The 17782-nt window shown below is 39.3% G+C and overlaps 1 protein-coding gene across 1 annotated transcript in view; it reads left to right on the top strand.

Moving 5' to 3' along the window:
* Positions 1 to 16020, top strand: part of LOC123960316 (versican core protein-like) — a 53705-nt gene extending 37685 nt beyond the window's left edge. Inside the window, exons 11-13 of the mRNA XM_046035001.1 lie at positions 13595 to 13739; positions 13889 to 14071; positions 14183 to 16020. Of these exons, the coding sequence (XP_045890957.1) occupies positions 13595 to 13739; positions 13889 to 14071; positions 14183 to 14340 (486 nt within the window). The 3' untranslated portion in view covers positions 14341 to 16020. The remainder of the gene's footprint in view (positions 1 to 13594; positions 13740 to 13888; positions 14072 to 14182) is intronic.
* Positions 16021 to 17782: the final 1762 nt, after the last annotated feature.

Below are 17782 nucleotides of genomic sequence, written 5' to 3' on the forward strand. Positions count from 1 at the left end.
TTGCAGACAAGATAAAATCATTTAAGATAAAAGTCTTACTTGAAAGTGATCTCACATTGAAGAGAGCCATTTTAAATGAGTTTGTTCTGGGTGCTGGAGTTGGTGCAGTTGTCCTAATCCTTAAGAGATTACTATTATTTCTGTGTGGGATGTGCACATTTCGGTTTACTGGTCTATGCGTGATGATGACAGGAATAGAAGTCTTTGGAACAACGCTGGGAGCAGACGGCTTTACATGCCAGCAGGTGGAGACAGTTGTTAGTGGCAGTGAGCCAGAGATCTGTTCAGTGACCGGTGGTGTGTCCAGGTGTGCTGCATGAATGATTAGTCATTCACGTAAATCATGTGTGGACCGCACCACATGCTGTATGTGCGCAGCTAACATTTCTGAGCCCTGTTTGTTTGGGTGAAGTCCGTCTGTCTTAAAAAGAGACATTCTTTGCCAGAATATATTAAAATTATCCACATAACACACACGATGAGCCCTGCAGGCGGACTGGAGCCAGTCGTGGAGGCTAAGGAGTCTACTGAAGCGGCCAGCACCGCGACCAACTGTGGGAATGGGACCAGAGATAAAAACGGACTTTCCACACTGCTTTAAAAAGTTAAAAAGGTTAAAATCTGTTCCTGAGTCTGTTGGTTTTGGTGTACAGTGCTCTGTAGCGCCTACCAGAGGGGAGAAGTTGGAACAGGTTGTGTCTGGGGTGAAATGGATCTGCAGTGCTGTTTACTGACTCTGGAAATATTTAAGTCCTGAATGGAGGGCAGGTTGGCACTGATGATCTTTTCTGCAGACCTGATTGTCTGTTGTAGTCTGCTCCTGTCCTTTTTGGTGGCAGATCCAAACCAGACAGTGATGGATGAGCAGAGGACAGACTGAATGATGGCTGTGTAATAGTTGATCAGCAGCTCCTTCGGCAGGTTGAGCTTCCTGAGCTGGCGCAGGAAGTACATCTTCTGCTGGGCCTTCTTGATCAGTGTCAGTGTTGGACTCCCACTTTAGGTCCAGGGATATAGTGGATCCCAGAAACCTGAAGGATTCCACAGCAGACACAGGGCTGTTGAGTATGGTGATGGGGGGAAGAGTGGAGTTCACGATCATCTCCACAGTTTTGAGCGTGTTAAGCTCAAGGTTGTTCTGACCGCACCAGAGAGCCAGCTGATCAACCTCCCGTCTTTAGGAGTTTGACAGATGGGTCTCCTGAGGTGCAGTCAATGGCGTAGAGGGAGAAAAGCAGGCAGGAGAGCACACACATATATGAGGTTTAATTAAACATTTATCAAACAGTGTTTAAATGAGATGCCTGTGAATATTATATTCAGGAGTGCTGAGTATTCATGGAGAGTCTACCCTATCTTCACAAGAAGATTAGATTAAGGCATATTAACAATCCAAAGTAAAGATTCAAAAGGAATCAGTGATTGCATTATTTATTACTTCCGGTGTGAATCCCTAGGGGAAAGTAACAACTAAACAACTGGTGTTGTGTTCTCTGAACTAAAATGTGCATTCAATTGCACATTGAGTCTGATAACCTGTTTATCACTTCACGTGTACGCAGTCGAATATATTTGACCCTTTATCTCAGAACAAAAGCTTGACTATTTTAAACATTCAACCTCTCATAAATGCATTCAGTGGTTTCATGAAACAGATGAAGTCATAGCTTTTAATTCATGATCCATAAATGATCCAATCACAATTATCTGTTCTAGGTTGACTATATATGTGTCTGCTTTATGTATTTGTCCATTTTGAGTCTGATGAAGCCACAGTGGTGTCAAAACATTGATCTGCTTGCACAATTAAATGAGAACTATTATGCTTTTCTATATTTTATGACTTATCTAAATTGTTACAATGTTGGATGTTCATGTTAAACATGGCCAAAGCTTCAAATAATAAAGCTCAAGTATTTAAAAGAAATCCCTGTGAGAAAAAACCTCAGATTTCCTCCTGTTCTGAACACTTTGTTTTGAACAGCTTTTTCTACCAACAACTCCGTTCTACGACACACGGAGCAAAACGGAGATGGTATTCCACATATGGTCCGTTACAGCTCAGTCTGTCTGTACAGCTCAGCGGCAACAACAGCCTGGTACACGTGCTTCAGGTCTTGGTCAATCAGAAGACAGTGGGCTTTGAGAGGGGAGACCTTAAAGAGGAGCATATTCAGCTTGTTTCAGACAGAGGCTGAAAGGAAGGCTTAAATGAAGAGCCAGTATAAGATAGAAAATTATTTATTTTAAGTTTGAATCATGCAAAGCTGCCATACAGGAGTCACAGAACAACAATATAGGACTGGAAATGCAGTATAATAGGTCTCCTTCAAAGGGCTTCAAATCCATCAGTGTGCTCCAGTCGCATTATTCCCCTTGGTACCATAAAAGCTCATTCTCCACTTTGTTACATGTTGTCCTGTTGACCCAGAAGCAGCAGCATATCTTAAATAGTTGAATGATATCCATCCCAAAACCCCTAAACCCCTGCATGACCACTACTCCCCCTCACTTCTCGCCACAGGTTAGATTAACAGCGTCTGCTTTGTTCTGACCCCCTGGGGCTAGTCCTATTGCAGGGTATCTGTGCGTGTGCATGTGTGTAAGTGGAGTACGATGCAAGAGTAGAGTCTTTGAAGAGTGAGAGAGGAAAGGAGGGGAGCCAGAAACGGATAAACACAAGAATACCAAGGGACAAAATAAACCCCGTGCTGTTGAAGTTATTTTACTCAGAACAGGGAGGGCGATGAACATTTGAGAGAATAAGAGCATTGCATAGAGATAAGGGTGTGGGGATCAAAATGATGTGTGGTTGGGAACATATGTACATTCATAGCAACAACTCCTTCTTTTGTGTCATCTGTATATGATGTGTGCCTTTCTTCCAGGTTACAAAATACCAACAAAAACATTTAGCATTTATGCATGTGTAGTATTGTTCTTAAGATCTTAAGAATCTGTACTGAATGTACACAGGGAAACAGCTGACATCTATGTGTGCGTGGCTGATGTAATAACTTGTAAGACTAAATGTTGTTTACTGGTAATATTATTCACACACTATCTGCATATGGTGTTTCATATGGCAGGATATGCTCATAGAGTACTGTATGATTGTAATTGTGGAGATTTTCCCAACCTGAGACGCCTACAAGAAATGGCGGGTGATCAATACAACTGCATGTATGTGTGCCTAAGTACGTAATCGTGTTCATGTGAATGCATATAATGCAGTACAGTTGAGTCAGTCATTAAACTAAATCATGCTGTGTTTGGCCACCTGTAGAGACATTGTTATTTGTTCTACAGAGGCACTGAAGGCCTTCTGCTTACTGGCACAGCAGGAGATCAACAAATCAACAGAAATGTAGAGAATCACAAAGACATGAGAGTAAACATCTTTTATGCGGCTTCAAGTGGAGTCAGTAATATAGGCACCAGTGTCATTTTTGCCATTCATCGTAATTTCTCATCGCGTCCTATTCTGCCTTTAATTTAAAAGAAGTCAGATGGATTTAAAAGAGAAATAAATAGTTAAGCATGAATCACTGTGCCCTCAAATGTTTATTGATTAGTGCAGCTTCAAGAAGTCAAACACAAAGATGAAGACCAACACAGAGAAGAAGAGAGACTAAAATGTTCTGGGGGGAAGAGGTTTGAGACAAGCTAAGGAGAAGTGATTGGTGAGAAGGTTTAGTGAGAGTGGTAAATAATAGCTGGAGTTGGTAAATCAAAAAAGAAAATTGCTGACTAAATGGTAAATTAACAAACTTAAACAAAATGTTTTTATCTTGTAAAGTGTATTGACATATTGATTTAGAATTTTTTGAAATATATTTAATGCAGTATTTATTGTTCTATTCATAGATCATTTGATGTCATTTATAAATCCCCTTTTGTTTCATTAAAATTAGTGCTGCACAACGATAAAATTTTTTAATAGCAATTAATCGCATTGTTGCAGAATTGAATAATGAATTCTAAAGTAGTGTATTGTGCACTTTTAATTTAAATATACTGATATCGGCACAAAAGTGCAATAACATGTGGTTTGCAAACACTTTAAACAAATTAGGTGCTTTTTACCAGCAGTATTGTCACGATGTGGTGGTTGAAGGGGTTGGTGGACCAAAATACAGGACATAGAGCGGAGCAGATACAGTTCAAAAGGGTTTATTCAAGCAACAAAAGGCGAGCACACTTACTGGCAGAGTGGTTGAGTACAAAATAAATAATAAAAGAGTCCAAATTAAACACAGTAATCCAACAGGGTACAAATCCAGGACAGGCAGGGCACAACACAGACAGAGCAACAAACCAGCTACAATGACCGGGCAGGGAATAAACAGAAACACCAAACATTTATACACAGGGACTAACGAGCAGCACAGGTGACAGGGATCAGGACTAACGAAACAGGCAGGCAGGCAGAGAGACAGCAAGGGAAAACAGAGAGACTGGCAGGCAGGCAGATTACTGGGTGGGAACAGACAACACAAATTACTGGACACTAAACATATATAAATGACAAACTAATACAGACACAAGCAGACAGATCACCAATAACTACAACCAACAGGGAAAACAGACCGAAGCTGGGATTAAAACAGTCCTCAGAGCAGACATGGGCAAAACAACACAGAAGTACACAGACCAGAAGTGAACACTAAGACATGAACTAAGGCACAGGACTAGGAACTAAGATAAGAGACAAGACAGATACTAAGTAAACTTAAACATGCGGATGAATAAAAAAATAAACAAGGCTACACAGAGACTAAATCAGAATGATCAAAATCAGATTAATTAAAGAAATTGACATCTAGCAAACAGACAGAACAGTAGTATAGTACAGAAACTAATACATAAGACAGGAACAGAACTGAACAAGAACTAAGGCAGACACCGAGATGACAGAACAGATCAGACCAGAACCACCACACAGAACAAGCAGAAGACAGAACAGCATAAACCAACTCCACAAGACATAAACAGACAGGACCAAATCTAAACGCAAACACACATCAAGAAGACTGGATACAAGACCACAGACAGGCAGGATTGAAAACCAAAACCCAACAGACTATATAACAGATACTTAATAATAATAATAATAATAATAATCCTTATTTGTAGAGCACTTTTCAAAAACAAGTTACAAAGTGCTTTAACAAGTGTAAAGAATAATACAAAAAAAAAGATAAGAGCATGAAAATTTAATATAAAATTAGTAAAATACAATAAAATAAAAGGGATAAAATAAAGTCAAATAAGATCGGGAAAAGCTCTCCTATAAAAGTATGTTTTAAGAAGGGACTTAAAAGAGTTCACTGACTCAGCCGACCTGATTTCCTCGGGCAGGCTGTTCCAGAGCCTCGGGGCCCTGACAGCAAACGCTCTGTCCCCTTTAGTTTTCAACTTAACTGACCAAAAACTCACAGAGTGCTAAACTTAAATATAGCCGACAGGCAGAATGTGACAAGTATTCCCTTTACACAGTAACAATAAAATATTTCTTGTAATTCTCAACTTAAACATTAATGTAATCAAATCAAATATAAAACCAAAGCTATTTGCTAGGGCATTACCTTTTATAGATTGTTAAAATAAGGTAGAGTCCAGAGCCACGATCATAACATCATAACGGGCACCTTCTGAGCAACAGGTTAACATATATAAATCTGTTTCCTTGTTTGTTTTTCTGAACAGGTACCAGCAGAAATATTTGTCTTTTTTCAGGGAGCAGCATAAACAGTCTATGTTCAGTAACAAGTGTCCCTGTCAGAGTGAGGTGAAGTAGTCGCCTAGCGCACACGCTCGCTCGCTGCCAAAGTTGAATTGTCTTGAACTTTTTGTACACGACGCACAGCACAGATCATTGGAAGGAAGACAGATCCTCGCTGTTTGTGAGTTTCCAGAATCTATTACTGTTCACTAAATAGGACATCAACAGGAGGGAATTCGAAAGGCAGAGCATTCCAGCAAAACTAGATGTAGGCCAATCAGGTAAGGTTATGTAGCCTATAATTTTAACTTAAGTTAAATAGGCTACAGCTGTTTAGCGCACAGAAGCATTTACTGTCCATAGAGCGCCTAGCGTTTACTTGCAGAGCGCTTGTCTCCTGTCTGATCACCGGAGCGCAGAGCGACCCGCGGGGCAAGGCGACTACGTTGTGATTTTAAGATCGTTTCTAAGTCCGATATCTTCCCCATTACTAATCAGCATGCAGTGTGTAGCTATCCACTTCGCTATGGCATTTGATCGCTTGTCTTGCTGTTTTTTATCTACTTCTCCCACACGCTGCATCCAGCATAGTCTGCCAAAGCCTCCCTCCGCTGCTTGTCTGGGTGGGTGATTTGCTGGCTGATCAACATCCCAACCCTCCTGTGACCCATGGTTTGACTGTATGTGTATTCAGAACCAGTGAACAATGGACTTTCAAAATAATAATAATAAAAACTGCTTTAACGTGTGCTAAAATAATTGTTGGCGTTAATTAATTAATGCGTGCCCAGCCTTAATTTAAATATCGTAATCTTTATCGTCATGATCATTTGATACTTTTCTGAATCAATTCTTTTGGAAACAATCTTGCTTTGTGTTGAGAGCACAATTAAATATAAATGAATGAACTGCTTTAGAACACCATGCAAGACCTTCGAAGTCATCTACAATCTGTTCACTGTATGATTCATTGTTTGGAGTGTATGATACAGTTATGATTTAAAATATAACTTTTTTCATTCCTTTTATTTCTGCAGAAGTCCTTGTTTTCTCAGATGCATGGTTAATATATGAGTTGTAATGAGAAAATGTGCCTGTTCAGGTGTATATACAATGGTGGTAGCTCATGTCGGTAGGGAGGGGTAGTGAGCCACTAGTAAAACAAACATGCTTTTAGCTCACACAAAAAAACACAACCGTGGGGACATCTCATTAATGCATTCCCTAGTACCCTTACCCTAACCTTAACCATCACAACTACTTAACTAATTTGTCACCTGAAACTTAAAATCACAGCTTAACCATGAAAAAGCAGTCTTTACCTGTGGGGACCTCAATTTTTGTCCCCATCGGTTAGTGTGCATTCAGGTTAAAGTCCCTACTGGGAAAAAACATGAAACACACACACACACATTTCCATATCTGTGTCCATCACAATGTTGTGTGACCTTTATGTTTACCAGGAACCTGTGATTACAACCCGTTCTCACTCCCAAGTCGTCACATATGGACGCTTGGTCAAGAGCCATAATCGTTAGTTTGTGACGCACTAGGGATCCCTTTGACGTCATAGTTCGACGTATTGAGGGAAGCCCTGTTGTGTCAGTTTTTGATGGTAAAGGCAAGTATGATAATTAAGAGAAAAGACGAAGTAAGGAGTCGATTGGGGTGGATAGAGGGCCAGAACCCGGACCTTGAAGCAGGAGAACAGGGTTTGTGTCCCGTGCGAAACAAAACATTAAATGTTTTTATTTAGGCGAGTGAGGTAAATTGACATTAACGTTAGTTAACTTAAGTCTTAATTGACATACATAGCTATTTTAACCCAAACCATGATCTTTTCCTAACCTTAACCAAGTAGTTTTGTTGCCTAAACCCAACCAAGTACTTTCTGTGCCTAAACCGAAACGAAACTGCAACATTTCACGACTTTAATTATGCGCGTTTCAACATGGCAATGTATCGAAACGTTACGTTTTATCTTGAAAGTGTAACCGGATATTGCATATTTATTGTTGCTAAGCGTTGCTAACTTGACTGTGGATCCCTAAACGTCAATAATTGATGCAAAAGGGCTACCCAAGTCTTTAAAAAGCGACGACAAAGGGCCTTGACCATGCGTCAGACATTTGATGAGTAGGGAGTGAGACTGTGTTGGTGATTAATAACCTGTGCTCATCATAACCTCCTCATGCTAGTCAATTTGTCCTATATTAGAATTAATAGGTGTAAGGGCACATATCAAGACCATTCTTCAGGCCTGATCTCATTCATGTGCTCCCCCACTCATAATACACAAACACATTGATCACAAACACACACAGACACAAAAAGACAAACACACTCACAGCATCATTACTCAATACAAATCATGTTACTATGCCCTCTTAGACAACCAACAACAAAACCTCAATACTATATATAGCGGTAGTATACTATACAATATATACTGTATGTCAACATTAATATTTTTCTTACATTTAGCATTTTACTGTCTGTAGCAACACAATTATCTAAAGGCTTTAAAACATTTTTTTATGAGCACAAGAACATATAAGTTTCAATTCATAGAGGAACATGTCTTTCTTCACTGAAGAGGGGGATAAAATCAAAAATATGAAGTTATTTGATTTTCAACATAGCAGGGGAGCAATAATTGTGATAGCCATGTGAAAAAACAGACAAAACAAGCTGAAGTCCTTCTAATTGTAGCGTCAACAATTTAACACACCTAACATTAATGAGCCTTTTAAACATTTCTTTCTACTTGAACTTAGGATAGGTGTTCCTGTAAAATTATCTCAGTTCAACTAATTTAAATTAGTATTACTGTTATAAGATGTAGTGAACAACGGTGTGAATTTGTGCATTTTATATTGAATAAATTTGGAGCTACTCTAAATTCCTTTCTCCTCCCCAGAGAAGAAGGGGAGGGGTCAAAGTTGCTTTCTCTAAGTGCTAGCCCGACCATAAAACTGGCACCATTTTGATTCCGAAACTGATAACGTGGGGCCTGACTGTTAAACTGACAAAGGGACACGAACCAGCCATTGGCATTTCCCTGAACAGCCTATCAAAACTGGCCCCCCACACATGTTTCCGTGGCAACTGACCTTATTCTTTGTTTTATTACCACATCAAAGGGATACTCCTTGTCTCACCTAGGTGTGACACAATCCAGGACAGCCGAACTTTGAATGGCTAAGGACTGCAGTCTCCAAAGACTCAAAGCATTTAATTAAGTTTAATTAAATCTTTAGTTACCTGATTATGTTTGCCTCTATTTGAGTAGTTATGTTAACTGTTGTTGCTATCCGTTGTTGATATTAGTGCTGAAAAGAAAGTTACTTGTGCAGTGTTTTTATTTTCAGCAAGACACTCATCTTCATCTAATGTAATCCAAGCTTTCCTCATGTAACCTGAGCTCCCCCAAGTGGGCGAAATAAGTATTACATGCCCTCGTCGGAAATGCCGTTAAATGTATAAATATCCTGACCAATAATGTGACAATTGTTTCCTGTTACCAAATGCCAAGAACAGTACAACCGTTCAACCATTGAGGTTCGATTGTGGAAAATATTTGATTATAAGACGTGCAAATAGATTTCTTTTTAGACATTAAGTTTAGAAAGGCAGTCCCTTGGGAAACCTGAGACGCCCCCTGGGGAACCACGCCCCAGGCAACAAAAGAGCGACACGCGACCTCGCTTCGCTCTCTTCTCTTCGCTGTTGGCTCTCTTCCTCTCTGCTCGGCTCCCTGGACGCTTTTGCACGCGTCGGCGTTCCGCGCCAGGCAACGCCCTCAGTCGGCCAGCGAAACAGGCCCTTTTGTTTCGCTTGAAGCTACACACGTGAAGTGCCGCGACATCGATCTGCCCCTCAGTTTGTTTTTATTTTCTTTATTTCTTTTGTTTGTTAAAGTTATCAGTCCGTTAAGTTACACTGGACTAATTCAGGAATGACCAAGTTCCATTTTAAGCCTTTTTCGTCGAGCCAACTTCACCGAGGTCAGACCAAGCCACGTGGTCTCGCCAGCTACAACGAAGGAAACCTGAAAACAGCCGAATTGCCAGACGGAGGAGGCGTTTTCAATCAGACACGGAGAACCCTGGAGAATCCCTTGCAAAAAAGCCAGGATCGGCTGCTAGCGTGGGACCCGTGCAACAGGCCAAAAGCAGGCTGTCGACAAGCAGTAACACTTAACACACGTTCTGTGATCAGATGTCCATTTTAACTCCTAAATTATGACATTAGTTTACTTTCATTAGCTCTTCTATGCCGTATTAGTCAAATGCTTCCCACAATCGAACCTCCAGGCTCATTGTTCAGCAAATGTTTATGTTCCCTGTATCCAACCATCTTTTTATCACCTTAGTTAGAGAATAAATTCACTGTAATATAATCAAGAGCTGTGTGTGTTGCATTGTATAATTATTAAAACTACCTAAAGGTCCGGAGACTCTAGGATTATAACAACTCCGGTGGTGCCCTTAACGAGGAACATTGATTTTATGAATCTTAAAAATTCATAATTGGGTATCAATTCTCATAAATTTATTAAAATGCATAACTATAAATTTTAGGTCTGCTACAAAGAAGTACTGCAAATTTACCATACTGTAATATTTAACTATGAACATATGAGAAATGGATACTGAACTCCAAGATGGTGCCCATTTATTGAATAAAAATTGCTAACTGAGCGCATAAGCCAGTAGTTCTCAAACATTTTCTGTCATTCAGAAGCCGAAAAAAGTTCATGCCCCCCCCACCACACGTAAACTGATTGAATTCTTATCAGTCATTAACAATATTGGGAAAGCAGCACATAAAAAGGGAGCCAAGTTGAACTCGATTAAAATAAAAGAAATGATTCAGGAAAGCATAATCCCATCAGCAAACTCTGTTTATTCCACCTTGCTGTGCCTCCATGACCCTCCAGGGAGGCCTGACCCCTAGTTTGAGAACCACTGGCATAAGCCAGTTTTCAAGCTTTTGGTTGTTCCGTTTCTCCTGCTGGCACTGCCTGCTGCTATTCTAGACTCTGGGAAAGTTTTACAAATATAACTTTCATGGAATAATAATGTATAATACAAAGTAATAATTGACCTTATTTACACTTTGAAGTGTCCTGTAAAACGTTTGACAGACGTCTAAAGTATTACAGACATCTCTTTTACAATGGTGGTCTTTGGGGAAAATCATTTTGGGCCACAAGGGATTTCTTTCATTGCTGTCTCTGCTGAGACAAATTGGCAGCAAGGCTGAATGGCAGCACCATATCCAGCTCTCTTAATACATCTGTGTATTTTATCAAAATTTCCCAAAATGCCTTGCAGAGCTACAATAATGTACATTACATAGCTTTTACAGCGAGGCACTGTTAAGAATACAGTATTAATGCTTGTAAAAACAACAAAAATAATATGCACAGTAAGTACTAATTGACAAAATCTATGCTATTCTTACATATAGCTTTTACTGTCTATTGTAGGGAATTTGATCTTGTCAGCTCATCAAGCATTGATCAGTAAAACAAGAAAAGGTGGTATTTTTGTGTTTGAAAAATTATTACTGGCCATTTTATTAGCTCCTGACAACTCAATGAGCTACCTCAGTCACCTCTAAAGCAAAGAGATCCACACTGTGGTATATCCTCTTTTGTTGGAGCATGGCCTTTATATAACTTAACGCACAGCCTACATTTGGATCGGCTGATTCATTCAACTCATTTACATTTTAACAGTGACCTTCCCTGCTCTCTCCAATCCCACGCATTCCTAAATACAGAGTGCTGTGTCCACACATACGTAGGACAATAGCAGAGGACAGAAGGGGCGGTGCTGAAGTCTCTCTCAAATGCATACAGACACAGACTGATGTTAACAGGTAAATGATGTGATTGTGCATACATAGGCTGTTGCTCTACATCAAAACAGCCATTTTCTACTCATTTGTCAAAGCAGCGCTAATCCCTTTCATAGGGCTTACAATGTCTCATTTTACAGCATACTTCAGAGGACATACATGCATCTGTGTGAGTGTCTGTGCATCATTCCTGCGCATAGCCAGATGTGTTGTATGTTCCATATGTATGTTATCACTGTTGGGCCAGCCTGGCAGAGCATTGCCAAGGGCTGACATTGTGTGTGGATAGAGGGAGTAATCTCTGATTGTGTAGGTGCGGATAAGTTCCGAAAAGTGATTTTCTCTTCAGCTTCAAGTGCGAGGTGAAATGACACTGGTAAGACATTTCTGGTACTTTTCTTTTCTTTGCCTTTTGGTTTCCATTATCTGTCTTTACCCCCACCCCCCACCCCACCCCCACTACCTTGGCTTCTTCCTCTTATGCCTGTATGATCTTCTGACATGCAAACTCATTTCTCTATTCATCCCTTTGTGTCCTTACTCTCTCAACATACCAAATTCTCTCTGTGCTCTCTCACTTCACACTCCACTTTTTTTTTCTACGAAGCTACTCAGCTGAATCCTTTCCATTAGAGACTGTGAGAGGGAGATTAGTGTTGTATCAGTGTGAACGTGTGTGTGTGCTTGTTTTTGGGGGTGGAGGGCTGGGAGAAGGATTTCCAAGGCTTTCTTAGTAACAGTAAGACGACAACCAGGAATACTATCATTGTCTAGGGGTTTGTGGGGGATGTGGAGATGCTTCATTTGTATCTGATGTGGCTGCACCCATTTCATATCAGCTCTATCATTCTGTGTAATGTTTTACATGTTTCACATATATATATATATATATATATATATATATATATATATATATATATGTGTGTGTATATATATATATATATATATATATATATATATATATATATATATTTATGTGTGTGTGTGTGTACATATATGTGTGTGGAGAGAGAAATCTTAACAACTGTGAAATCTTGAGAAAAGTTTTAACGGTAGGGCACCGAAACACCCAGGTTGGTGTATCAGTGGGTGTGTGTGTGTGTGTGTGTGTGTGTGTGTGTGGGCTATCAAAGTTTGTTTGATTATTTTGAGGAGGATGCATGCCTGCTGTGCAGTTGACGGGTCACCCATTTGTTAACTTGAAGTGAGCTGAGCAGGAAGTCAGTGTGTGTTTGTTAACCATAATGACAGAGTAGCAGCCTCAGGGCATGATTGGAGGGGGTGGGGGGGCACAGCTTTGAAGAGACTGTTTGAACCTAGAATGCGCTGAAAGACTGCAGGTAGCGTCAATTCCTGGTTAAATGCCCCACAGTTTTGTGACTGCAGAATTACACATGTAATGTTAGTAATGACATAACACTTAATAGTTTTTCATTATCATAAAGCCTTATATTCCAGTACCTGTAGAATATATTGTATATACTGATGTCGATGTCAAGTGTGTGAAATATTGTTGCTCATTAATAATCTTAATAAAAGTGCACGGGACTGTATGGCCTTTTAGAAACTTGTTAAAAAACACTGCCCTCTATTGGTAGAGATTGGAGCATAGTAATGTAACTTCCAGACAGTAAGCCCATTTCATAAATGTGTTGTCTTGTGTGCCATGTGGTAGTTATACAGAGCATTTAAGGATCTCTCAGAGCTGAACTATGATAAGGTCACCAAGCTGCTAAGTTTAAGTTCCTAGAAAGATACGGTTGCTCTCTCTTGTGGCCATTTCTTAAAATTGCAGCCTACGTAAAATAAATAACTGCTGCCCCTAAAATAGGTTATAATGATTTTTAAATTATAATTTAATAATTTCTGTGTTTTCTAATTCTAAACCTTACATGTGTGTTTTATACATTTACATTCAAAGAAAGGTCTTTTAAATGACACAAAACCCATCATAATGCATATAAAACCTAAATTACTCTTCATGCTCTGATCGTTTTTCAGCAATATGAAAACTGGAGGCCCAACCAGCCCGACAGCTTCTTTTCTTCTGGCGAGGACTGTGTAGTGATGATATGGCATGAAGACGGCCAGTGGAATGATGTTCCCTGCAACTATCATCTCACCTTCACCTGCAAGAAGGGCACAGGTAAAAATACTGCTGAATTAGCACAAATAATCTCTCATCTCTTACTTAACTGAATACATAAATTTAGAAAGGAGAATATGCAAATCGGATGGAGTCTTCTGTTACCATAAAGTCCTCACTTTAATGTTATTGTCACTTCTGATTCTCAGTGGCCTGTAACCAGCCCCCTCTGGTGGAGAATGCACGTACCTTTGGTAAGAAGCGTGAGAGATATGAAATCAACTCGCTGGTGAGGTACCAGTGCCGGAGAGGCTTTATTCAAAGGCACGTCCCAACTATCCGTTGTCGTGGGGATGGACGATGGGATAGCCCTAAAATCTCCTGCATGAATCGTAAGTAAAGCAAGTATTACTCTCAATAGATAGACATTGTTCTCCCAGTGTGTAGGACTTTGACAAACACTATCATTGTTTTATAGCTAACATTTGATTTCTCTCTGACAGCATCAAGCTATCAGAGGACCTTTGTCAGAAGACATCAACACAATGGTCTCTACAGCATCAACAACTTCAAGAGATGGCCGAATGAGGCCTTCCGCTTTCACCATCAGCGCTACCGGGGAAAGAGAGACAGGACTGAACATAAGCGGAAGAGACAGTGATTGCCATGTTACATGGCACAGCTTTGTGTAAAGATGAAAAGGATTCTCAAAAAAAAAGCACAAGAGAAAACTCATCAAAGAAACCAAGAGAATAACCTGCAGTTTTCTTGCATTTTGGATGACGATGGAATCTTATGAAGTGCCTTTTAAAGAGATGTTGACGCATGACTTTTCTTATCAAGGGGGACTGTTTTATAACGATGTCAATGTAGATAGAATACTTTCAGCTGGCTACTGGAAAAGCAAAAAGTACATTCATCATTATTTTTTAAACTGCAGATGTTTTTTTCTTTGTCCTTAGCGTTTCAAATCATACAGTCATGGCTGTTGTCTATTACCTTTGTACACCAACTGTGCTATTTAAAATCACCGTAAGTGTTCCTTATTCATAGAAAAAAAAGTGAAATTTTAGCTCATCATGTTATCGTGCTGTTTTAAGCTGGACTTCATTTTAATGATCATGCATGCATATGCATACATATATTGAAGTCCTCAAATTGTTAACTATGATTATTCTATGTCAAGAGATCCAAGTTAGGCTTCTCAGAACACAAATAGAGGCATCAGTGGCAATGACTGATTATGCAAAGGAATAATTGTTTACATTAGTAGAATATTAGTAGTAGTTATAGTAGTTTTTCAGATTCCAGATTAATACACCCACACAATTGCTCAGTTAACTGCTGGAGACCTTCTTTGTGGTGGCAGCTTTCAAAGTCCTAAATAACCACCTTTCATTAGCTCCAGCCTTTTCTGGATGCCGTTGATGTCATGTCAAAATAAAATTTTATGGATAGACCTTTAATTGAGAGAACATTTGAAAACTTACTGACATTTCTTTTGTATGATATTTCGATATTTTATATGAGAGAATGCTCTCTAAGTACTTACCAACAAAGCCTTTATCCACTGATGGAAACTGATGCCCATCAATTATTTTAAAATGAAAGAAGGGATGTGTGGCTCAAGTAGCCTGTATTTTCTGCTTGTGTGTTCAGTGATAATACACTTATATTAATTACAATAATTTCCAATTAGTTGTTGCAGCATGTTTACAATAACTGTTATGCTGTTCATAATTACACACCAAAGAGTCTTGCTTTCATCTGTTGCAGTTGTGATGTAGCTTGTGATGGTTTTATACTTTTCTTCTGCACACTTAACTTTTCTGTTACCGTGGTCCCTTGGAATCAGCCATTGAGAGAATGTATTTTGTGAAACACTCAAAAAGACTTGAACGTAACTGGCTGTTTAGGCAGAGATGCATATAATTTATTTTCAAGCTGCTCTTGATCTCTTTACTTGTTTTATACTGACAGGTAAAATATGATGGTGTCATCTGACCCAGCAGTGCTCTTCATATATTATTATTGCATGTTAAACAGGAGACAAGCCACAATCACAGACTGTCTAAATTGTTTGCATTAAAGATGGAAAATTATGGTACGATGGATTTATATGTCTTTTTACATCTTTAATGCAGGCAGTGCACCAAATAATACGGGGGGCCCAATCGGCTGCAATAATGTTGTTCTGTAACATTAACAAAATATTTGTGGATGGCTACATGTGTCACCTCCATTTGTTTTTATGGGAAAAATATGTTTGTTTTATCTGCCTGTGAATGTTTGTGTGTGCACATATGTTTCAGCCTTAATGTGCATATAATATCATTTTATATTTATAACAGTTTGTTTTTTATTTTACAATGTGAATGTTTGTAATTTTTTTAATGAGATCAAACTGTTTTTTCTCCTGCTTTAAATCATCAAAGAAATAAAATATATGGATGTTATATACTAATTATATACATTTAATTTGGACTTTTTACAGAACAGGAAAGGCACTGAGAACACTGTTGTGTTTGAGTGAGTTGAGTGTTTGTGCATGTTCTCTTTGTGTTTGTGTAGGTTTTCTCCAGATGCTGTTTTCACAGACAGTTTTCAAAGACATGCAGGTTTGGTGGAACTGAGAGTCTAAATTGCCCATAGTTTGTCTTTCTGTACTGAAGTACTTTGATGAAGTAGCAAACCTTTTAACAGTATTTCTTTCTTGCATGCTTGGAACGTGTCCCTGTTGTTGATCCTCTTGTACTGAGGTCAATTTTGTTTGGAGTAAGTAGTGTGGTGGTTTCACCAGCAGGCAGTGCTATTAGCCATGAACCATGGAATAGGGGTAGATATTTAATTTCCTTCTGTAAAACACCTACACAGGGGAACTAAACATAATGTGTTGAATTTACACTGAATTCTGTAAATCACAGTCACTCTCAGTAGAACATTATACCAAAGTCCCATTTTCAAATTATTGCAGTGTCTCGCACATACATCTGACACATCTGAAAAACCTATCAGGCATGCTCTTCATAGACAGACGGTACATTTATGAGGAGCTGATAGGTAGTGGCAATGTGAATTATAGCAAACATATGGAGTAAGTACTGGATTAGGGAAAAGTGACGCATATGCTGAAATGGCTGATGCTGCAGAACTGTGGTCCTATACAAGTGTAGCCTACCACGCTACAGTTTTTTTAGTCCATAGCATGGCTGTATGTTGCTCCTCTTGAATGCCAAATACTTCTTATGCCTACATGGCAGTGCATTAAGGAAACAGATGAATTCCCTTGGTGTAAAAACAGATGCTTTTTGAGTACCTTACAATTCACCACTATTCCCAGAGTGCCTCCATATACAGCAGTGATTTGAAGTTCACATTGACACTGCCTAATAGCAAAAAGCACCCTTACCAGGGTAATAACATCAAGTTGGTCGATGTAATCTTTGTGTAATTTGGGGCTGCTGTGGTTTTCACTGTGACTGCCCACTCTGTCATTAGAGGAGACTTGGCTCGTGATTAAAGGCTGCTCCTGGGTGCCCCAGCAAGAGTAAAACCTACATTCTTGCCTCATGAAATGCAGATGTCTCATGGGTGATCAGTGGAAAAAACATAGACCTCTCAGCCCAGGTCTCTCTGGGATTTAACAAGCTTTCTAGGATTGTTTTGGAAAGAAAATGCACCCTGGCTCTTCCTGTTAGCTTCTTGGGGCCTCAGACTCTGTCTAGTCTGATGCCAAGTATCTATCATTCACTCATTACCCTTCTATTTCCCTGTCAAGTTACTTAATCAGGATATGGTTAAGTGACAAGCATTTGGAATATAGTTTAATCCGACTTGCTGAAAGGCAGCACAATATTTGATTGGTTGAAACCACAGTAGCAAACCAAATTAAATGTTCAGCATCATTCCTGCAACATCCAGGCAACAACTGCAGCAACTGCTTATCGATTTTACTGTCTGCTACCAGAAGAAACACACCCAGAAACAGAAAGAATAGAAGACTAGCTCACTTTGGTTCACAAGTGTGTAGAAACATAGACTTTATTTGAGAATTCAACATCATTATTATAATTTTCTATGTGAAAAAAAGTACGAAAAGTTCT

The sequence above is a fragment of the Micropterus dolomieu genome, linkage group LG21 (genome assembly GCF_021292245.1).
Source record: "Micropterus dolomieu isolate WLL.071019.BEF.003 ecotype Adirondacks linkage group LG21, ASM2129224v1, whole genome shotgun sequence".
NCBI classification, from domain to species: domain Eukaryota; kingdom Metazoa; phylum Chordata; class Actinopteri; order Centrarchiformes; family Centrarchidae; genus Micropterus; species Micropterus dolomieu.